The sequence below is a fragment of the Zootermopsis nevadensis genome, unplaced genomic scaffold, assembly GCF_977971745.1.
Source record: "Zootermopsis nevadensis isolate Lab colony 2312 unplaced genomic scaffold, Znev_1.0 Znev_ptg000001l, whole genome shotgun sequence".
In the NCBI taxonomy this organism is placed as follows: domain Eukaryota; kingdom Metazoa; phylum Arthropoda; class Insecta; order Blattodea; family Termopsidae; genus Zootermopsis; species Zootermopsis nevadensis.
Window position 1 is genome coordinate 1,174,247 of NW_028259133.1, and position 24,562 is coordinate 1,198,808.

At 37.6% G+C, this 24,562-nt stretch overlaps 2 protein-coding genes across 5 annotated transcripts in view; one reads left to right on the plus strand and one right to left on the minus strand.

Moving 5' to 3' along the window:
• On the plus strand, positions 1-9,262 carry Ns1 (Nucleostemin 1). Its single transcript, XM_087346172.1, has 11 exons — positions 1-149; positions 1,696-1,803; positions 2,194-2,507; positions 2,854-2,989; positions 3,224-3,505; positions 3,802-3,889; positions 5,207-5,396; positions 6,412-6,554; positions 7,332-7,587; positions 7,962-8,151; positions 9,098-9,262. The coding sequence occupies exons 1-11, from the start codon at positions 131-133 to the stop codon at positions 9,190-9,192; spliced, it is 1,821 nt and encodes a 606-aa protein (XP_087202298.1). The 5' UTR covers positions 1-130; the 3' UTR covers positions 9,193-9,262.
• gammaCOP (coat protein (coatomer) gamma) overlaps positions 5,250-24,562 on the minus strand; it is a 26,675-nt gene continuing 7,362 nt past the window's right edge. For 2 of the 4 annotated variants that reach the window (XM_022084360.2, XM_022084334.2), the window contains exons 6-17: positions 23,768-24,022; positions 22,246-22,449; positions 21,672-21,831; positions 20,121-20,229; positions 19,159-19,276; positions 18,512-18,637; positions 17,213-17,387; positions 16,882-17,075; positions 15,841-16,015; positions 14,613-14,707; positions 13,757-13,997; positions 10,410-11,137 (exon numbers count right to left, since the gene is read on the minus strand). In XM_022084360.2, the coding sequence (XP_021940052.2) occupies positions 11,007-11,137; positions 13,757-13,997; positions 14,613-14,707; positions 15,841-16,015; positions 16,882-17,075; positions 17,213-17,387; positions 18,512-18,637; positions 19,159-19,276; positions 20,121-20,229; positions 21,672-21,831; positions 22,246-22,449; positions 23,768-24,022 (1,983 nt within the window). In that variant the 3' untranslated portion in view covers positions 10,410-11,006. Of the gene's footprint in view, positions 5,373-5,707; positions 5,858-10,409; positions 11,138-13,756; positions 13,998-14,612; positions 14,708-15,840; positions 16,016-16,881; positions 17,076-17,212; positions 17,388-18,511; positions 18,638-19,158; positions 19,277-20,120; positions 20,230-21,671; positions 21,832-22,245; positions 22,450-23,767; positions 24,023-24,562 lie in introns of those variants that run through there. The other 2 variants (XM_022084342.2, XM_087346084.1) reach the window with 2 other exon arrangements.

Genomic DNA, 24,562 nt, shown 5'->3' on the forward strand with positions numbered 1-24,562 from the left:
GGTAACGTGGTAAATAATCCCATGGTGTAATGTGTCGCATGTTGGTGTGCTTTGGCGAGGATTGACTCGTGTAGTGTTGTGGTTATGAGTAATTTCTATTTCTATTAAAAGTTCGATGTTATAAAGAAGCATGGCCAAACTATGTCTCAGTAAGGTTACAATAATTTTGAGTTGCATTATATTCGATTGATTATTCTGTTGAGGAATTTATACAGTTTAGAAGGGGCTCATAAGCATTTTAGAGGTTATTGCCAACACCTCTGTGTATGGATGGATTTAGTGTAATATCTTAATATTTTTGTATTAAACCTTTATCGTCTGTGAAACTTAATTAATATTTTAAATTGTACTCATTTTAATGCTTTGTACTTTTGAGTTATTCCACATCGTATAGTCAGTATAACTTTTGGATGAATGGAATGTAAAAGTAAAGTAAAGTTTGGCCCACTATACGCCATGTAGGCGTTTGGGGGGAGAGGAGGTATAGCTCCTCTCTTCCTTGACCTCGGCACTAGATGGGGGTGAGTGGTCAGCATCACGCCCCGGCCGGCTTTACCCCCGGGAAAGGACCCCGGTACCCATTGGACAGGAGGCTGGGTGGGCCCCAGAGCCGGTCTGGACGCAGAGGCTAGAGGAAAAATCCTCTGCCCCCGTCGGGGATCGAACCCCGGTCGTCCAGCCCGTAGCTAGTCACTATACTGACTGAGCTATCCCGGCTCTTGAATGGAATGTATGTATCATATTTATTGTGTATGGACTGCTGATGCCATGAAGTAACGAAAAATAAGGCCGGTAACTGCGATTTCGTGAACGAAAGTAATATATCCAATGTTGCTCTGGATGTTAACTGTTGGACACAAGTCAGTAATTAAATGGGGAAAACTTGAGTAACGTACAAGTGCATAATGGTGAATAATCGTGTTACATACAGATTATTTATATTTTATTTTGCAAGGCGAAGAATTTATTACTTAATTACACATTCCAACTAGTTAAATTTAACAGAACACAAAGTCTCGGGGTAAATAAGTGATTAAATTACAGACTTATCTTGATTAAAGTCTTTACAGTATGCTTTTTGAGTTTTATAATGTCTTAATTAAAACTCTAGACCATCTGTAATATGAATTCTGATTTGGATTTCAGATGTTCTACAGTTTGAATTAAGATGTTGTAGTATGAAGCCACATGAAATAAAAGAATATAAAATTTTATGAGTTCTGCCTGGAATTCCTTGTTTAGGTTTCTTGTACCTTGACATGTTCCATGACCTAGTGATTGGGATCAGTGAAATGCATATAGTCTGTGAGCACATATTGGATTCTTAATCTTTTGTAGTAGTGACATGCATGTTGTTTTTGTTGGTTCATGATTGAAATGAATTTAAAATGTGGCAATATGAAACCCATTTATTTGGGAAGAGCACTAACAGTGAAATTAACCGGAGGTTATTGCACAGACTGCAAGAGCATGTGTTCATTTGAGACGATATCTAATTTGTTGGCAGTATTTTCATGTGTGACTAATAACTATAACATAGGCCTATGTTAAGTTTCATGTTTTGATATCTGGCGATATAGATTGTATATCATCAAAATATGAATCAATAGTGACTGGTTTTAAATATGAAATTCAATATTCTACGCTTTAATATACTACAGAAATCTAAATTAAAGTTAAATTCTTGATTTCCAGAGAAGACGAGTAAGAGGATATCATGTCGTACACGTTATAAGATTGAGAAGAAAGTGCGAGAACACAACAGGAAAGTGAAGCGTGAAAAGAGGAAGAACCCAGGAAAAAGTAAGATTAAAATAACCTGTGATTAGTTTGCAATATCTGGCCACATATGATTGTGATCTGAAACTCCTATTCTGTTTATTTCTTCAAGAATTGTGAAAATGTGAAGGATTGTATGAAACAAGATTTTGTGTGTGCTATGAATGAAGTTTCTATGTTACAACAATAAACAATACCTGTAATTTATAAGCCTGGGTTACCAACTCCACTGCCAAATATTCATGTGTCATGCTGAAACTTAAGAATTGGAATCATGCAGTTGCAACAGTATGCCCCCATCAGAAGTGTGGGGTGTGTGACTTCATGATTAAATAGATTAAGAGTCAGGAGGATGTGTGTTTTATAGCACACCATTGCACAAGTCACTGGTAGCATGGTGTTCTGGCTTTTCAGATAAAAAGAAGAAGCTGATACAAGTACCAAATATTTGCCCATTCAAAGAAGATATTCTGAAAGAAGTAGAAGCTCTGAGAAAACAAAAAGAAGAAGCTAAGCAAAAACAGAAAGAGGTCTGGAGGGAGGAGAAAAAGAAAGCAAAAGAAGGAAAACCAAAAGGAGCTGAAAAAGGTTTAGAGAGTTTGATAGAAGATGCTGAAAAGCGTCACATACTACATGAGAACATCAGCGCCAGCGATGCATCTAGCTCCACAGGAATGCCACATAAAGCTGACAGTTCAGTTAAAGCTTACTATCGAGAATTTAAAAAGGTAACTTATGGTCTGCTATTTTTTGAGAAAGAGAAGGAATAGTTGAGGTGATCAGACTTTGGCCTGAGGTCACAGGGGCTTATTCTGATTACCGTATATCATAATCAGATGCACAAGAAAGTAGAGTATTATCATATTGCAAGCAATTTCTCTTTCAACTACAGTACCTTATTATGTGTTGCAGCGCTTGCTTTGTTGAAGTGAGAAAACATAAGATTTTGTGGGTTTTCAGTAAGTTTTATCAACTGAAGTATTTATCTATTCTTAGGCTGATGCTGGGAATGGTGGTCATGTCTTTTATTACATTTTCCAAAAGGAATTGCTTTCTGCAGTTGTTATTTTTCAGGTTTTGGAAGCAGCAGATGTTGTACTAGAAGTTGTAGATGCAAGGGATCCTCTTGGAACACGATGTAAACAAGTTGAACAGGCCATTTTAGACAGCAGTGGCAATAAACGTCTTGTTCTAGTGCTTAATAAAGCAGGTTTGTAATTTACATAGCCCAACTTGTTTCATCAATCTACTGAATTCAGTGAGAACATTGTACAGTACTTTTCTCTTACCAAACATTAGGCATTGAAACCTATGTACATGTCTGATGTAGTGGCCCGTTACCCACAGTGAGAAATTAATGTGACAGAATACTATTTTAGTAGTATTCATAGTTCAGCATTCAGGACAGCCCAGAGAATCTTAAAATGGTTTCATATGTTGACAGATCTTGTACCACGAGATAATCTGGAAGCTTGGCTGAAGTACCTTCGAAAAAGTTTACCAGCAGTTCCTTTCAAAGCTAGTACACAGCTGCAGAGCAGACGTCTGGGACGTAGAAAGTTGAAGAAGGCTTCTGCTTCTGATAAGAAAATAACAGATGAGCTGTCCATTGAAAACAAGGAGCTACAGGGGTCTAAATGCTTTGGGGCAGAGCTTGTGATGTCCCTTTTAGCTAATTATTGCCGTAATAAGGGCATAAAAACTTCTATATCTGTTGGAGTAGTGGGTAAGTGCAATAAACTGGCCATTTGAAATTTGAGGTTCTCACGGTGGTGAAAATGATGCATTAGTCTTCTGGATTGTAACACTATACTTGTAGGCAGATACCAGTGTTTCAGGAGAACATACTGCCTCCATCTTCAGGGCTGAAGTTGGTATCTGTATACATGTTCACGCAGTGTTACTATGCAGAAGACCAACATGGACGTCTGGCCTTTCATTTGCCATAAATGTTGAAACTATTATTCAAATTCATAAATTTACTGATGCTTATCAGTAGTTATGTTTTATGTTTCATTCTAGGTTTGCCAAATGTCGGGAAGAGCAGCATTATCAACAGTCTGAAAAGGAGTCGAGCTTGCAATGTTGGAGCAACTCCAGGAGTGACAAAGTAATAACGACACAGATTTATATTACAGAGTAAAGAAGCTAATCGCTTTAAAATTACAGGTTTGGCCATATTATAGGAATACGAAGATGACTGTGTATCAGTCGGTCATTCTGTTTGAGACATCCATTTACGGTTTTCAACCTCATCACTGACAAGCTAACAAGTAACAAAGCATTCCTAATTTTGATTTATCTCAGTTTTTCAGGACATTCTTCCCTTTACCTACCAATTTTAAATGTGCAAGCTTTTAATTTAAAATGCTTGCAGAGTTAGAATTGTCGTACAATGATGTAGTGAAGTAATTCTTATGTATCAGGAGTTTTTAATTTGCATACACTTTTAGAAATGCAGATTTGCTGGGGAGAGGGCTGTAATGGTATCCAAGAATGGATTTTCTAGCTTCGAGACTACTGGTGTGATGCATTCATTATGCTTTAGCATTCTTATAATCAGTTACAGCTTTTTTTGTGGATGTGTGTCCTGCTGTAAAGAAACATTTGGTTTGGTCAGTTGTTTGACGTATTTAGACTTTGTTCGCCTTTGATGAGTACAAGCAGAGGTCACAGTTCATCCAACTCCCAGTTTCCCTAAAGGGCTTGGTCTCACAAACCGCATTCTCTTTCAGGAATGTTGGTGATGGATTGCTGTATACATTCTTTGGTATTCTTCAAAATACATTCTTTATTATATGGTAGTAATATATCTAGATGTAATCTGATGTAAGTGTATTTGTTATATTCCATTATTTTCTTTGTAAAGAAGGTTTTGAAATATAGGGTTTTTTACTGTATGTGAGATATAAGCTTGGGGCTAAACACAAAGCCGCATCAGTGACACAAGTACATCTTTAGGGCTGATTGTTTTAGCAGTGTTTAAGTAAAATACATTGTATTATCATTGCTGTCCCACTTCCACAGTTCCATTATTATTTATATTATTAGTTAGGTGGAACTGACATGTTAAAAAATAAGAAAACCTGTGTATTTGTTGAAATACGTCTTATAGGAATGTAAGACTTGAGGTTCTCACAGCGGTGAGTATGAAGATTTCTGTCTTCTGGGTTATTGCGCTGTGTAGTCTGGTCGATGTTAACCAATGTTTCAGAGGTCATACTGCCTCCGTCATCAGGGCGATGACGGAGGCAGTATGACCTCTGAAACGTTGGTTAACATCGACCAGACTACACGGCGCAACAACCCAGAAGACAGAAATCTTCATACTCTGATGACGGAGGCAGTATGACCTCTGAAACGTTGGTTAACATCGACCAGACTACACAGCGCAATAACCCAGAAGACAGAAATCTTCGTCTTATAGGAACATGCAAGCTGTGCAGTTGGACTCCAAGATCAAACTGCTGGACAGCCCTGGCATTGTGTTTGCCTCCAGTCTGGGCGGGGAACATTCTGATGCAGCGGTCGCTCTGAAGAATGCCGTGCGAACCGATTCATTAGCAGATCCTGTCATACCTGCGACAGCTATACTGCAAAGAGCAAACAAGCAGCAGGTAATGATATGAGTAGTTCGCATCCGTGCTTTCCCAAGGCTTACATGTAACTTAGTTCACTTAATGGGTTGTTCCCCGCAGTTATGCAACAGTTTCTCGCCTGTTCGAGAAGCATTTATCTTCATCACGCGGTCTGCTGCTGGATCATGCACAGAGCACGCCCTACGATCTGTTCTCTTATATAATTTTAAAACTGCCTGTGTGTCAGTCTTCCAGGTGGTTCTCTTCTATGAAAGTAGTCTACAAAATTATTTGCACCTCTCAGTTTCAAGGTGTGCTACATGTCTGTCTAACCTTCTTCATTTGATTACCTGGCAGCGTTAGGTGAAGAGTACAAACTATGTGAGATTTCAGGTTCTTATGGCAGTGTGTGTGAAGATGTCTTCTGGGACATTGAACTGTGTAGTCTTGTAGTTTACCAATGGTTCAGAGGCACTTACTGCCTCTATCATCACCTTGATCTGAAATACCAGTAAATTTCTATGCATCGCACATCACAGAAGACAGTCCTAAAAGGTGATGCCCGTCCATCTCTTGGATCTGAGTATTCTCATTACATCCTTCTCAGGCCTGTTCAGTCCGTGTTCTCCCACTGTTAGACAGACTTGCAGCATGGGACGTACCATACAATTGTCTACTTAACCAAATGCATGCAGGTAGGCCAAATATTTGCAGTGAAGATTACAGATTTGGAGTATTATGAATTCACTTACTTGCATTGAGTCAGAATGAAATTCATAATACAAATGTCACACTTTTGACATGTGAAAGGAATTTGACAGATATGTGAAGTACCCTGAGGATGAGGGCAGTTCTTGAAATGTTTATTTTTCACCTTTCATCCACCTGACATGGCTGGTAGCTCGAGAAGAATTTCTTATAAGAAAGGTACAGGTCGCAAGGAATTCTGACTGAAAGTCATTTCGTGGACTTTTATCCACAAACCAGTGATTTTGAAATATGTGCATATAAAAACATGATTCATGGTTTAAGTGTCAGTGCTTGCTTCTTACAGATGATGGATATGTACAATATATCAGACTTCAGTACACCTCAGGAATTCTTTTCTCTGTTGGCCCACCGGAAGGGTCAGTTCAAGAAGGGCGGAGTACCAAATGCAATTGCGGCTGCAAGGTCCCTTATAGAAGATTGGAACCGGTAAGTGCAGAGACTACCCTTTCTGGTAAATCATTTCAAAATAGCTCATATTAGGTTTGTTTTAATAAAAGAACTGTTGAGATAATTATTTTTCTTTGGCTACTTGCATGGAAGCACATAGTTTTTAAAGTAACTGAAGTCCTAAAAGTAATGACATCATCAATTTAACGTCATATTGAAAGATCAGGAAGAAGAAAATCGTGATTATATTGCACTAAAAACATCTTCTGTACATTGTAAGGCTTGGTGTGTGTGCGCACGAGCATGTGAGAGAGAGAGAGAGAGAGAGAGAGATGTCTTGGTACCAGATAAAGAGATGATTGGCTTAGAATAATTTAAATTAAACCTTAAATTAGGAATATTAAATTTGTTCTCCAGTCTCTCTACATATATAGAAGGGGATCTATCTCATAATGAAGAATCTTACTCTACGGTATCTTTTAATTCAAGTTGGTTTAGTGCCTAAGGTAAGTTGGGTGTGACTTGATTAGTGATGGATGTAAGCCATTTCCTTACTTAATATAACTTATTGTTATGTTCGTATTTATCAAAACATTTCAATAAAATTTACTTGATTTTAATTAATCAGGAAATTGTGTCACACTCTACACTGGTATCACAATTTTCATTAATAATTATCAGTTACATGAGGAATTTGCATACATACACATTCATATACAATATACAGACTATTAATTTGTGTAAAAAAGAATTTAACAGATTCGGTGTGTTCATTGGAGACGTCTGACGAAAACTGTGTTTTAATGTCATAAACAGTGGAAAGATCAGATACTACACCATCCCACCAGAGGATGAACACGATCCTCATGTAAGTTCAGAAATTGTGCAGCAGATGGCAGAAGAGTTTGACATCTCCTCATATGAAGTAATGGAGACCGATACCCTTAATGCAGGTCTCACACAAGATTTGGTGGCTAAAGGAATGGTCATACAGTCCACCGGTCCTGTGGAGGCCAGCGATGAATCGGGAGAGAAAATGGAGGACGATACAGGAGATACCACTGGTGGAATTGTACGTATAAAATAAAGGAGGAATTTGTTTTGGGGAAAAAATACATATCCATTTGACTTTTCTTTTCTGTTGTAGAATGTGACTTCTTTGTTTACACAACTGAACAATGCAAAGGGAAATTTATCCGAGTATTGACAAAGTTGTACAGTGATCAGCCACATATATGTGATGGGGATGAAGCAGCAATTGTCTACCAATTGAGTTGTTTGGTGTGAAATGCAACACATTGGATCGATCGATCAAATCAATCTTAAACGCTTCCCCTCCTTCGATGGCAACAGAGAGGAAGGAAGGTGTAACTGTAAAGCTCCTGTTAGAAGTCTTTCAGACATGCGATTTCACTGCAAACTTATTTTAATGATTTTTCTTTTTAGTTGAAGGACAATGTGGAAATGTCGGCTTCAGCATCTAAGAGCAGGAAAAGGAAACGAAATCGAAAAAAGAACAAGGGAAATGAAAAGGACAAGAAAACTGAGGCCCTAATGGCACTTGAGGGCAATCAGAAATTGAATAAAGTTAAAAAGATTGAACAAAAGAAACAGAAAAAAGAAAAGTCTAGGAGAGGTGAGTGACTTGTAGTACAGCATATTTCAATTATGATAAGAGGCATGATGTTAAAACATGTTTTCTATAAAAACCTTCACATGGTGTGCAGACTGCGTTAAAAACTGAAAGATTCATCATGGTCCATATCAGAGTTTACCACTGAACCCCTTTTAAAAACAGCATATGACTTCTTCATAACGTATGTCTCTTAACACGCATTTTAATATCATCTTTCCCTGCTTTTTCATCCCTTACAGTAGATTAAATATCCAAGATTCTAAGCGCATTTTCATTTCCACCAACTCTTGATTTAGTAACTCTGCCAGAAAATGAAGACTGTACATGCCACTGAATTATTACACCTGCATGCTGTATTTTCCAGCATAGAAGCCACACTTAAGTCTGGAAAAAACTGGAATCTACCTTGTACATTGTGCAATCCTTATCCACCAGACACTGCAGATACAAGTCATAAGCTATTTTCTCTGCATTTTTGAGGGTACCAGTGATGCCAGCATAAGTAAAGTTATCAGAAGAAGGCAATTTTGGGGGAATTTGTGATGTACCAAAATCAGCTGAATAAGAGAATAAGGACACTGTAGTCATGTTCTGCCATGTATTCTTAATCTCAGCACAAGAGAGTGGGGAGTGATCACAATCAGCTGCATTACCTGTGGGTGGAGGAGCTGGGTAGGAGGCTGTGCGGGTCTTAGAACTGGTTTTGACGTTGTGGTGAGGAGAAAAATTTGCACTCCAGCCAAGAACCCTGGTCATCCATTGCTTACCGACTGAACTGACATGCTTCACGTGCATCACTGCAAGACACAGTGTTATAACTAGAAAGATTGTGTGCCTGTTCTGGCCATAATAAATGTCAACTATACGTTTTCAATAAGATTCTGATCGCTGAAAAGTACTGTGTTGCAAATTGTATGCTAAAGCTGGTTTGTTTCTTTGTTTACAGAACGTGAAGCAAGCAAACTTGCAAATGTCTTGGAAAATTTCACTCTGGATAAGAAGGATGATTATGATTTCAATATAGATTTCAAAGAGACTTGAAAATATGTTTCCAGCAGATAATGCACTTGCATGTATACAGTCTGCTAAATAAACTTCTCTTTGTGAACGATATTAAGATTTATTTAAGGATTAGGCCATAGTTCAGCTGGTACTGTTCACCTGTCATGTTCAGGTTGTTCTGGAGTAAATCATCCCCAAGGGCAGAATTTCTATTAAACGTTAATAACATGCAGAAGAAGTTGTATGAATAAGAAAAATGCATTCATCCTTGGGGTGAGTAAAAATAACACTGGAATGAGCATATCTGGGATTGACTTAGAGGACATGCTCAACAGACCTGAGTACCATCTCAAAGATCTGCTGAAACTTCCTTCCAGAATCAACGTGCATGTGCACCAACTATACAGTTTCTATGCCAATTTCAACTATTATCTGGAAACTGTACTTGTATTGCTGTCAATTTAAGAAGCGACAGCCATTTGGAGCATAGCACAGTAGTACTTCCATGTTCCTACTGCAAATTTATGACTGTTTACATTGATCGAAGACGTGTTATGGCACACCCCAAACTTGAATCCATTTTGCTCTTCTCAAAATTTGTATGTGTTACAATGTCACCACATAAATCTCACGTTCAAGTTGCAGTGAGATGTGATGTTCTCACAGACATGAAGATGTCAACTGTGTCCCGCATTGTGACCGTGTAGTATCGTAGATAGCTACCAATGTTTCAGAGGGAACATATCACGTCCTCCTACCTCTTCATCATATCATGCAATTGCGGCCCACTCTTGCTTGCTTTACTTCAGTGAGGCAAAGGTTCCTCAAAAGACAATAATTAATTACCTTAACCCCTGTGACAATGGGGGGGGGGGGATGAACTGAAAGGACATAAATTTATCCAGTGACCATCAGTTAAGAGAAACCAGAGACATGTGCATAATGTTCAGAACTGAAGATTTCCAATATCCGTGAATTGCGTATCAACCTGAACCTTCCTCTTCCTAACCTTTATCAGCCTTTATGCCACTAATTATCTAAAAACATCTAAAACGTTTGGGATGTTCAGCATGGGTTCAAGTTTGGATGTGTCATGACATCTGCTTCGTTACGGGAAAGAATGCTTTCGCTAAAACGTCTGTATCTGAAAGGTGAAGTCACAAAAATTTGCATGGTTTCACCTGACAAAGTTTCAGTTATTCAAGACCAAACAATTTTCTTTAAAGTCTTTGGTGGAAAATCAAATTACACAGCAGCATCATGCATGTAGTTTATTGCTGTCTACATGAAATTATAAAGCAAACACCTTTGCTGTCTTCAGGTGATTCACAAAATCATATATTTTTCACAAGAAATTGTTCATGAACGTTAAATACTGAATTAATGATGACACTTGGTTTTCTGAAGGAAACAGGCTTATGGTATGAAAGATTCGACACTGATGAGATATGTGGCCCTTGTTTACCAAAGTGCCACATCAAATTATTTTATTCTGTGTTTCTTCAGCTATGTAATATCTCAATTATGGATCATTCACACTGCAGCCTTTGGCATTACCTATACCACGATGCCTTAGGAGAATCTTGATTTCTTAAAGATTAATAGTAGATATTATTTAAACAAATAAAAAAATTAGGTGTGCAAAAATGTGTAATCAGAGTTGCAAACACAAGGAATACAAGTAGAGCGACAAGTCGACCATAATTACAACACAGTATCTATAAACTTCTGACAAAGCATCAATTTATATATTGGACTACTTCACTAAAAGGGAATTGTGGAATTTTTAGCCCTTGAAGGAATACACTTGTTAGTGACTTACGCAACATTATAAGGACACCCAAAGTGCAGCATTATCCCACAGCAGATGTCACAAGCTCCGCAACATCAGGATTAGTAGATCTTACAGTGAGCTGCATTGTCACTCCTTCTGCCAGTGCAAGTTTTGCTCGTACCAGTATGTCGTACCCTCCGCGGTACACCCCTGAAAAATTATTCCATCTGCATTAAAGACTCTTTTTATATTTTCTGATTAAATAAAATTTCATGAGTGTTCTTACCATTAATTCAAATAAAGAATGTAATGCTGATACCTCGACCTGCTACTTCAAGCAAGTCGTCTATTGAGTGCAGTGGAGAAAAGAAGCACGTGTTGTACCTGACCTCAATATGACTTCTGAACTTGATACTAATAGAATGAGTACATAGGAAACCCCAGATGCATTAAACCTGCAGATACTACATACTAAACAGTGGAAATACATCAGGGTGACGAGACATCGCTCATCACGTTGATGGAGGCAGTAAGCACCTCTTAAACGCCACTAAACGTCTACCTACAACCCAGAAGACCTATTATTCTCTGAAGCTATAATGTTCATCCATCTAGTTTCCACCTGTCTTCTTAGGGTCAAGATTTATTATCAACTTTACATTTTTGGACAGCAGTTAAGCAACGTCTCCTTTCTCAAGAATTTGGTTGTTCTCAGGAACTTGTTTTCTTCGTACTACATAAAGCCACTGATTTCATTTATCTTCACAGCTATTTGTCTCTGTGGAGATGATCTTTTTTCCTTTGGCTGCCATCTATTTTCCAATATTTATCTAAGTATTCATATTTTTTCCTATACCACAACTTCTAACTGTTTATTTCCTCTAACTACTAAATTGAGATTAGTTCAGTCATTGGAGGACAACAACACAACATGGAACACTTATGCATAAACAGAAATACAATAAGGTTTTATGGCTTATCATTTTTAAAGAGGATGACCATGATTCAACTAGCGATAAGCAGCACAACATATGGAGACTTTGGGATTTATGACAACCTGCAAGCAGCTTGCATAGCTATGTAGGATTTTTAACAGACACAAGTGTAAGTATTTTAGTCATTTTAAGATAAATTCCAACTGCACGTCTTGAAAATAATGTACTGTTTTGTTCCTCGATATAATTTTTTAAAGTAACTGTAAATGTTTTGAATGCACTAAAAGAATAATGATCGAACTTACTCGTGATGGGTTCAGTGAACTTATTTTTTATTAATTCACATTTTTTGGTTGAGGATGACAGTAACATTTTTTCTTTGATAAATACCCAAGACATGAAGTCCTTTGGAATAAAGTCTGGTAAACAAGGAAGATACATAACTGTCCTAACTGTAAACAACCGACCAAGGAACTTGTAATCGAAGATTTCCGTCTTCTGGGTTGTTGCGCTGTGTAGTCTGGTCGATATTAACCAACAATTCAGAGGTCATACTGCCTCCGTCATCATCGCCCTGATGACGGAGGCAGTATGACCTCTGAAACGTTGGTTAACATCGACCAGACTACACAGCGCAACAACCCAGAAGACGGAAATCTTCATACTCTGATGACGGAGGCAGTATGACCTCTGAAACGTTGGTTAACATCGACCAGACTACACAGCGCAACAACCCAGAAGACGGAAATCTTCATACTCTGATGACGGAGGCAGTATGACCTCTGAAACGTTGGTTAACATCGACCAGACTACACAGCGCAACAACCCAGAAGACGGATATCTTCATACTCACCGCTGTGAGAACCTCAAGTCTTACGAACTTGTAATCCTTTGAAATCTCAGTTAGTAGAATTGTGCACGAATGAATTATTATGTAACTGAAATGAGCTATAAAATTTTCTTTTCCTGCAAATCAAAGTTCAGTCTTTTAGTAGGACAGTGAATGCACCTTCACATTAACCGGCGGAACAGAGTATGTATACTGCATCACATTTGGCAGTCACAGCAACACTTTGCAGCTACTAAAGCTTAGTTGTGTTTGTCTAGTCATCATAATTTATGCAGAATGACATTACATTTTTGCATGGCTTGAAAGTTGTAAAGTAGGTTTCTGCTCATTTTGTTATGCCTGTTTTGAAAGTGATAGTGAGATTATAAAACCTATTATTTTAGGCTATGAAATCCAAAAGAACTGTCATTACAATTAATACAAGATATTGTAGGTGTGTCATATTGCGATTTTATTTTAAAAATAGTATTAAAATATATTAAAATGTCCGTCAATCACAATAAAGTAATATAAGATAATTAAATGGTTAAAATATTATCCTTTGTTCCGTACTCGATAATATTTTAACCATTTAATTATCTTATATTACTTTATTGTGATTGATGGACAATTTTAATATATTTTAATACTATTTTTAAATTAATACAAGATTTTAAATTTGAAGCGAGTAATGGAACACACTAACAAATTCCCAGCTGTTACGGAATTCAAGTGCCCTCCATTGTCACCAATAAAGGAACACAAATGCACTAATATCGTATATCCCACACTTACGAACACATAAGATTGTGGTGACATGCAATTAAAAATGCCATATCCAAGCACTGTCCTGAACAGGATGTGAGCCCTAACGATTTTAATCTTTATGTCCCTTAAACTTTACTGGCCATATTTTGCACTCATAATCCAGCTGCCTGTGCACTGCAGTTGCATATCAGCGAACCATTAAACCTAGCCATCAGTCTTGTACTATGGGGGCCAAAATCTCTTATTCCCATGCAATAAAGTTAAACTGTTTTTGCATTCCAAACTTATGTGACCAACCTGCTAGGAAGACTGTATGTGAGGACTTTCCTTCGGGGACTCTGTCACTCCGCTCAGCTGGCTGCATACCCAGGAAATTGACGATGTCCTTCACGGCTTCTTCCAATGTGCTCACACTGGACAGACTGTATGTGTCTTCGAGTTCACAATAACTATTGCCAGCTTCTTCCCAAGCAGCACCAAAGTTTGTCTTTGTTACTTTCTGTATCTGGTCACCAAGTGTCACCTCAACATCCTCAAGCTGAACATACCAACATGAAAAATATGTCGGCAACAGTTATTTACTTTTAAATGAAGGCACGACGGAGTAGAGACAGAAGTCCATGCATTCTTAACCTTGAGGGTAGATGGAGGTGAGTGGTCTGCTTAACTGGCATTGTACTCTATCCATTTGCTTCAGAAGACAGTATCCAATTTAAATTTGTGTATTTAGTGCACAATTACTGTATGCAGGAAGATCAAGATTTACAAAGGCAGAATTCCACCGTAATTAAGCAAATTTTATTTCTTATTCAGAAGATTCAGGGAAGTTCATACATTTGTATGAAAATTTGATGTTTATAAATAACTCAGTAAATGATGTAAGAAAACACCCGAACGTTTTGAAGGCATTCAGCCACATGCATTACAAGCTTTTATTTAATGTGAATCAAAACATTAGTCCCATTATTCTACGTCTTTAACTACTTTCATTACATTTTCAATTTATCCTCGAAAATTTGTTCAAGTTTCCTTACAGCAAGTTCTTATTTATCCTTGTGGTTCACAGTAATTTATGTATTATCAACTTTGCTAATTCAGGGCACATTTAACCATTAACCATTTTAAGAGTGCCACCATCCAGTGCATCACTCACCATGTACTCGTCATCATAGCCTTCATCAGAGTCCGGTAAGCCCGTGGCTGGATCGCAATCCTTCACCAGAAACTTCAGAGTTGCATTAAATGTACCTGTTAGGAAAGACATGTTACTCAAACAATCTTGGAAAAATAAAATTTGTTAGAAAAATCTAGCATCTTAAGGAAGGAGTTAATCTGTTTCAGCTTCTCGTAGCATTAAGTTAAAAGATTTTCCATTCCCTGAATCTTATAAGGGAATGGTGAGATTGAGACCTCGCCTGAAATTATGCTCGTTTTAAGTAGTAATGACTGCACTCAAAATTTTAGCTGCCTATATGCAGGCCAAGAGTGTGAAAAATTTCCCAATGATGAAATGTGCAGTTCAAATTTGTACAACCATACATGTGCATGATGGCAGCCACCAGCAATGGGCACTGTAAGGACTTGAGAAATCACTGAGATTAAGTTTTGGTAGAACTTAAAATGGTGGTACCTGCACCTTGTCGTGGTGGTGGGGCCTGAGTACCTCAGTGACCACAAGAGCTATGCTGGCAGTAGCATAGCTACTGGTAGGGCCTCCCTAGCCAGATTGGTCAAGGGGGAGAGGTCAGACTAAGACAGGTACCCTGATCCTCCAGGTCGCAAGGCAAACAAGCTTGCACCGTAAAAAGGAAGATGTTTCGAAACCCTGATCAAAGCCTCGGACAGACGGACCTAACAGAGGACTGATGGAAGAGGATAATTGAGGAGGCCATGGACCAAATACGGACCGGAGAGCCATAGAAGAAGAGAGAAGAACTTAAATTGGACCACTATGAAGGACATGAGAAAATAAGTTAAGGATTGCCAACAGAACTGCACCAAAAACTGTGTATGGATAAGTAACAAAACTGATTAAGTTTAAGGTTTAAATGCGTCATGTTTGTGTTTTATAATCAAAATATATAATATAATTCAGGTCTATACACAAACTTTATTTACAGATGTTAAAATTTAAAATTTGCGCTATTCATCGTTACAACGTTGTTACAATACTGCGCCTTCATTTACTACATGTTTCAATGCGAAGCATCATCTTCAGGTTTTTCCTTATCCAAAAGTCATCTTATACTCAGTTTACAAGAAACATGTAATGGAACATACTTCACAAAAAATCAGTCACAGGAGCACACATTAATTTAAATAGATTAACAGTCCACAGACATTTCAAATTGTTAGCATATCTCAATTAAAACATTACTCACCAATTGTGGCTCCCAATTCTTCAGGAAATTTCAATGCCACATACGCTGTCCCTGTCTCTGAATATGGAAGACAAGGGCAGGGAACTTCTCGCACCAGCTGATAACCATCAGGTGGTTCCACCTGGACTCGCACATTCTCCAGCAGCTGATCATTTAATGTGTTCAAGCAATCGAACTGAAAATAGTAAAACATAAAAGGTAATGGACAGATTGTTCATTTGTTCCTCCAGTTCATTACTTTGCACATTTATTGAAAGTCTATCGCTAGAGTGGCTGCAGTACAGATGATCTGTATGGGGAAGGCATATAAGAGCGCACACCTAAGACGTTTCAGGCTATGATCAGCAGTTTTACTAATAAATTCACATAAAGAAGATAAAAGACAATGCTAACAGAAGTACTGAAATGTGTACTCTTGGCCACTTTGGTGTCCAACAGCGTGCGTCAGGGAGACCAAGAGTGCACAGTAACAACTATCACACAAAAATGCTCCTGCTATCGCATACCCTGAACATGCTTCATGTCACCACTCTAAACATGCACTGCCGCACTGGACGCAAAACTCTTCAACTGACTCTCCACATCCACCAGAAACAGTTTCTTCTCAAGTTTCACCTTCCTCTTGTAGGAACGACACTTCTATCAAAGTGGATGGCTTACAAGAATGAAGTGACTGTCTAACACCAGTTTTATTTTTCAAAACTGTTTTTTCTTGTAGGATTTGAGGTTCTCACAGCAGTGAGTCTGAAGATGGCTGTCTTCTGGGTTGTTCCGCCATGTAGTCTGGTAGAAGTTTACCAACATTTCAGAGGTCCTTGCTGCCTCCATCATCAGAGCGACGATGGAGGCTGCAAGGACCTCTGAAATGTTAGTAAACTTCTACCAGACTACACAGCACAATAATCCAGAAAACAGACATCTTCATGTTTCCATAAGATTTCAATTCTATAAAACAAGAAATTATGAAAATTAAAAACTAAAAATTCTCTTATTTCCCAAAGATAGAATTTAAAAACCATCACAATTCAGACTCTACTGTACCTGCAGAACAAGGTGTTGTGGAAAGGAATGCTTGATACAGCGCACCACATATTCTGTTTCTGATTCTGTAAGTTCAACGGGATCTGAGCTGCGGAACAGTGGGCCAAGCGCTACCAATTCCGGCACGTTGCGTAGTTTCTCCGCATATGACTCTTCGCGACTAACAGTGACAGCTACAGCCGAGACCTTTGAACCTATGCAACACAAAGATGTCATATATCTTAAAGTCTAGGTACTGAACAGGTAGAATAGCAGAAATCTTGCTTCCTACAGTCTGTGCTCCAAAGACACTGGTACATGATCTAATTGCTTATATTTACAAACAAATTACCTGACAAAGCAGTAGAGATGAGCATGCCATCAGCTTGTACACCTTTACCAGACGGATTAACAATTTCCTCAGCAGATGGAACAGCTGCTAAAGGTACTGATTTCATGTCAAATGGAACATCTGATGGACTAATGGTATATTGGTGAAGAGCTCTTTCAAGACTGGGTATCGAAACCTGGAAAATTTAATTAAATAAAACAGTCATAAACTTTATGAATAAAATTCAGATAACAATTTCAGCACAATTTAAATAAATATTATCTGAAAAGTTCTTCCATAAAATACAATGTTACAACTGCAATAAAAATATGTAGAGGAACCCAAGAACCTTGGCAAATCTTTCGTCATTTTTAATATTGTGCTTTTGTGAAATTGTTTGAATGATGTTTTTAAAGAAATGATAAGAAAATTTCTTTTGATGAATATTCTTCAAAATGTAATTAATTAAAACCACACCTGACAGTTAAAAACAATTTTATGTGGAATAGTTTCAAGCAAATCAGCAAATTCAACAGGTGAGCAATTTCTGAACAGTGGGAAAGAGACAAATGATCCTCAGCTCTCGCATTTAATCTCCCAAAAATCCTAGTAAAACACGCATATCAACAGACCGCCTTAAATTTAGGAATGTGATTCTCTACATCACACTACTTAAAAGAAACTATAAACCACAAGCATAAGATCTTTAAATTGCTTCATTATTCATCTCTCAGAAATGTGAGGTAGGGTTATCAAATTCTTTAATATGCTCAAAATGTATGTTATTTCATACACATATTATCTAAGTACCTAGGAGATCAGTTGTTGGATCAACGTTGCTTAAAATTATAATAAACTCAACATTATTTTGAATTTATTCCTTCAGTAACTGCATGATTAACCCCAATGAACACTGTGGCCATGTGGTTAGCACTCCTACTTCCTATTCATCACGTACAAGGTTCAAATCTCATCCTGAAGGTTTTCGCAAGTTTCCTCGGTCCCTCTACGCAAATGTAAGGAAAGTACCTTAAATTACGTCAAGACTACTTCCTTCCATATCCTTTCCAGAACATCACTCTTTTATCATCCTTTCACTCAATACCATATATGAGCCATTACCAACATTGCTAAACAAACCATGAATAAATAAAACAAAGAACTTCGAGAGAACTCGTATGACAATGTGATGGCCTTCTAATATGAGAAGCTTAATGGCAAAAAAGAAAATTACACAAAAATACCTTGTTCCACTATTACGTTTTCGCACGTGCACTCGCAGTTTTGGTTTCGATGGTTTTATTTAAAGTGGTAACTGACCTGCAATCCTTCCACGATGTAATGGTTGGCCAATGATTTATCCTGTTTCTCAAGAATGCTGTAGTAGTAGGTGGCCCTGTCTCTGACCTCATCATCAGTATCCATCTGACAACGAGCTAACAGAACCTGCGTGGCAAACAGCAATGCCAATTTTAATGGATTTTCTGTTGCTGAAAATCCATTAAAATTGGCATTAAATAATATAACTTCCTTTTTAGATGGGACGGGAAAGACGAAGGGACATACAACACGCCAACCTTCAGGTCTGTTTTATTAGTTGTGTATAACCAGACTGTATTTGCCTTGACACACAAACATTATTTTTTGCCCGACTGCACATCTGTCTAATTTCTAATCGTTTCCTCTCAATTCACTGCAGAGTGAACGCATTCCAAACTGCCTCGACTTCTGAAATGAACTGGCACATTGGAGCGAGTGGAATGAAATTGACCTCCTATGATACAAACAAAGCCTTTGATTCAATTTTCAGACTGATGATTAAAAATAGTATTTGTGTCAGCAACAAAAGCTCTGAACATAACAATCATTAATTAACAATTAATGATTGTGATTTTAATTACTGAATCTGGCATGTGATGTGCAGATTACGAGTGCAAAGTTTCACAAAACATGTGCCTGAATACAACCTGTATATTGGGCAGAAGATCAGGACAGGTTGCTCCAAACTGAGACATAGCAGCCACTGCAGCGGCTCTGACCGGCGCATTCTCCAGGATAACACGGTTATAGATGAATCGAATATATCTGTGAACAACGTGGAGGTTATGCGCTAAGATCATAAGAAAAATTTAAAATAATCACTCCTCATGTGAATTACTATTTTGGGTAGTTCAATAACAATAAACATGATGCTTTAACCCTTCAAAGCTCAGTGGTAATTATGTGTCAGCTGCTTTACAATCAGTAACTATGCATTTTGTATATGTGTACTTCACATGATTCTCGCTGTAAACATCAAGTATTTGCTTAAAGCGCATTAACTAATTCTTTGAATTCTTAAATATTATTTGGATGAGCTTCAGCTTCAAAGACCTAGATAAGTACATGGTATCAACTCAAACATCATAATTACAACAAGATTGGAAAGGTGTATTCCATATCAGGACACACACGCACACACAAAAAATCAAGTATTTCCAAAAAATCTAAAACCATTCATCACTGTATGGCCTTATTGTATGTGGTGCCAGTGTTGATCCCATCTCACAAGTTTGCTCATCCTTCGTGTTAATATTACCAATTGTAGAAAATAGGAAAGTACGACTTTCCTACAATGTATCTTGAAAACTAAATGCCTCAGGACGTGTGTTATATATAATTTTTGACTTTTTTTTAACAAGGTATCAAACTATCGACAGAATGTGCATTACTTTTGTTTCATCCAGTATAAGATAGTCTAATATAAATGTGAAAAACAAAGCTTCAAGAGAAACAGTAAATTTGTGTAAAAGTTATTACGGAGTAAGGCATGAGCTGACATTAGCTTGTATTTCCTTAGAAATATGGAAAATATTATAAAAATTAAAAGAAAAGTACCTTTAATCTATTCAACTTTCACACAGCATGTCTATACAACAGAAAACATTACCTGGACGGCTGCTTAGTGCGGGGGCCTTCCTTTCCAAGCAAATGTAGAATGCGGACAGCAAGGCTCGTATGTTCACAGTCCTCAATAAACTCACAAAGGTGTGCCAAACCTAAGGGAACAAATAGGCACATGAAGATTTCTGTCTTCTGGGTTATTGCGCTGTGTAGTCTGGTCGATGTTAACCAACGTTTCAGAGGTCATACTGCCTCCGTCATCAGGGCGATCGCCCTGATGACGGAGGCAGTATGACCTCTGAAACGTTGGTTAACATCGACCAGACTACACAGCGCAATAACCCAGAAGACAGAAATCTTCATACTCACCGCTGTGAGAACCTCAAGTCTTACAAATAGGCACATGTCACTGCCAAATTCTCAGCATGCAGAACGTAACATATGAGAATGGAATTTATAGCCAATATTACTTCAACCTTTTCATGTATGTGTTAGACAAACTGCAAATTTTTACTTCCTAAAGGTTCTGTACCTGGTATCTGCAGCCAGTTCATAATGACAAACTTGATCCAAATTAAACATGTTTTCAGACAAGGCTTCATTTTATTTTCATGGATAAATGAACACACAAAATATACTGAAGTACAGACATATTTTATAAATAAAGTTCTGTCAGTGGATGAATATGTTCTATCATGTTCTAACAGTTTGCTTATAAGCTTTGTAGAGCTGAAAGCACCATAAGATCTCCACGATACAAATATTTAATGAGTGTAAGGCAAGTTATCCATGTGACAAACACACCACCATGAAGACACACACAAAACAGGTACGGGTCATCACATTCTTCAGCCTGGCTCAGGATGCAACCTGGATAACGTCAAGCAACTGCTATGCTTTCAAAAGGAGAATGGATGAGCCCCAGAGCCTTTCTGGACACAGTGGTAAAATGAAAAACTGGAAGCTAATCAGTTTATTACCTTACGCAATAACCGAGGCCCTACCAGCTTCGGCATGAATAAGTAATTTTCATTTAACATGCATTCTGTAAACATAATAAATACATTTTTCAGGAAAATGGGTCCCCTAAGGAAATAAATTTACATGACAGGAAACAGAGCAGTTCTGCTACTCAAAACAGTGCCATATTTTAAACATGAGTTGTGAAGCCATGTACGTAGTCTTGTAGGCTGTTAGTTACCAACATTCGTCCAAAACGCTGATAACCACCTGGAGGACTAGACTGCGTCACAACGCAGAAGACCCACGGCCACAAATATAATTACTTTGGGCAAACAGAAACTCCTTCCCATTTTAATCTACCATCAAAACTGCAGCCAATATCAAAGTATAATTCTGGAAATTAAAATCAGCAGTGGCAAACTACTACTTTCTGTAATATCTTTGTGAATCAACATAAAACCGGAGTCCAGTAGCATATTTCATCGTATTCAATTCTGAACATGCCAGTCTTACTGAATAAAACCTGAACAAATCTTTAAAATGCACACTTCTAATACTTAATCTTATTACAGGAAGTGTGTATTTATGTTTCAGATGAAACTATGTTCACTAAATAACATAAAATATTAATTACCGGTCTCTTTTGCTTCTGGATTTTCTTCAATTATGGTAATGATGGTATCAGCAATCGAGGCCTTGTATTCTAGCCCTCCTTCATCCCTCAACATGGCCGAGAGAAAGTTCATCAGGACACTGTGCTTACGTGGAAATTTCAAACAAAGTGCTCGGATTGCCTGTGATCACAGACAAACGGAACAGATTTAAAGAACTGCATATGAAAATAAATAAACTGTATTGTTTATACTATAATAGACAGTGAAATAACAGATTAAAACAGTTTTTAATATATCACAGTAACAAAACAGAACGTTCTGACTTATGATAAAGACGATGACATCTCCACGCTGACTTCATGTCCTGAATGATTAAGTTCACAGCAGCAAATAAAACATTTGGTTACCTCATTCCATCAACCGACTTTATATAATCTTGTGATCATAAAAATGGCCTATTTTCTCACCTCATTTACTTTAGATATCTTTATCTTAACACATCTCTTTTAACTTAAATTACATCTATTGTCAATGAGCTTATATTATTTTGTGTTCTAGAAGAGTTAACAAAAACTACATAAAGTTGACCTTTACCTGAACCACAACTATTTTGAATTCATCACTAATTTCAGAAACGAAGCTAGCAATCTGCTTCATTAATCTGTCCACCGAAGATTCTGCTCCTGTCTTCAGAAGTGTTGTAATTGCCAATGTGGCAATGGACCGGTTTGAGTCAGTGATAAGATTTTCCAGGTCTAAATTGCAGGCTGTTACTGCTGCAGGGTGAGACATGGCAACCTGCAACATCAAACACTCATTAAAATTAAAATCCTCTTCTGTTCCAAATGGGAACCCAAAAGACAACTTTAGAAATGTTTACCATGTCCCACACAGAAACTCTAAAAGTTACAAGCATCCAAATTATGCGAAACTGTGTACACAAACAACGCTGTTACCCACCGTAAAAGTTTAATAATTTCTTACTTTAACAGCAATTCATATGTACAAACCGGATACCACTCTCAGGAACTAATTTCAGCAAGGGAGAACAGCAAATATACTCTACAGAATTCTGTGCAAGAGTGTTTCTCCTCAAAGAACATAATTTTAATTTCATTAGGCAAATAAATAACAACCTACTCATTCTGTTTGTCAGTAAGCGTCTCTGAAATCACTGTGGTATGAGAAATCGAAACAGAACAAACATAAAAAGCTTATTACTGCGGTATGAAACACCTTCGAAAAACTAAGCTCCCACCACATAAAATGCTACCATGACAAAGAATCCATATTACTACCATTGCAAACTATGACTTGATTCTGTTTCTGATAATCAGGGATTCTGGAAGTACAACATGCGGTGGTCTGTTCCCTTCAGCCCTTCCAGCCAAAATTTTATACATATTTCTTATCTCCCCCATGCTGGAACATGTTATACCCACGTCACTCTCCTTTGTTTGATCATCTTAATGATATCTGGTGAAGAGCAAAGATTATGGAGCCCCTCGTTATGCAGTTTTCTCCAGCCTCCTGTCACTTCATTCCCCTTGGGCTCAAATATTTTCCCTTAATGTGATTAATAATGTTTCAAACCCACTTACAGTATCAGAGGAAAGTACAGTTTTGTATATTATAGTTCGTTAAGATATGTTTTAATATTATCCCCCCCCCATTTATGAGGTTCATATATTCGCCTCAGCACCTTTCTCTCAAACACCCTCAGCCTATGATTTACTGCTAAGGTGAAAGACCACATTTCACACTCATACAAAACAAAAGGTAAAACTATAGTTTTTCATGTTTAAACGTTCACATTTTTGGATATGAGATGGGAAGACAAATTTTTCTGAAATGATGGGTAGCTAGAATTTTGTGAATTACTTTACATGCACGAGGAAAAATGAAAAGGTAAAATGACAAAGTCTCCACAGTACAAATAAAGGTAAAATATTTTCTGATAACAAACATATTAAGATTAAATGAATATTTGAGTAACAAATATACAATCGACATAAGGCAGAAAAAAACTGATTTTATCCATGTTCGAGGTGAACGAGAGAGTGGTTGTTTTCCACAGAATGCAAGGAACAGTGACTACCACTTAGCACAGTCTTACCTTATTCAACGTTCTGACAGCAGCAAACCTCAAAGTTGGTTTAGGGCTACTGCAGAACAACTGCAGAACACTGACGGCTGGGGCTAGTTCCACAGACGTTGTACGGCGCAGATTAACAATAGCATGAGCAGCCTCATAGATCACCATCTCACTTTTATGACGGAGACATGACTCTATGAAATCAAACAGTGTAGAATATGACGATGCACCTCCTGAAGAATCTTCCTCCTCAAGCAACTTGTAAGCAATTCGAATCTGTCAACAACATAACATAAAAGTTAAAATAGAAATCAGACTTCTTTAAAAAGACGGCCACAATCAGAAACACAAAATATACCAGAATGCACACAAATTATACACCACGGTCTCCTAAGGCGCCGTAGCCGACGCCTTTACTTTTGTCTTCTCTGCATATAATAAAACTATTCTTTCAGAAATATCTGAAGCCATGCATCCTGGCTCAGTCTTCGTAACCCTGATCTCTAACTTGTCTACCAACTTTCTGTACACCCTGTGACACTTCCCATGTACTGCCGCAACAAAAATGCCGTATGCCATGTGTTAAAGTTAATCGAGGACCCTTCGCATTTCAAGCTGTAATTGAAATTATCCTCAGCAGAATAAGAAAAGATTTTATTGTATAAAATTTGTGGTTTGAAGTACATGAAAGAACAGCAGTGATCCGTATTATTACAAATGTTTATTTCATTTTATTCTCGACCATTCATACACATAATTACCATATTATAAAGTGACATACATGTAATATTCTATAGGATCATTCTCATATAGACA

Excerpts from the sequence above, each read along its gene's own strand:
- Ns1 (XM_087346172.1), top strand. Across the intron at positions 2,990-3,223 it reads TCTAGTGCTTAATAAAGCAG|ATCTTGTACCACGAGATAAT; the intron begins GTTTGTAATTTA and ends ATATGTTGACAG. Across the intron at positions 6,555-7,331 it reads CTTATAGAAGATTGGAACCG|TGGAAAGATCAGATACTACA; the intron begins GTAAGTGCAGAG and ends TGTCATAAACAG.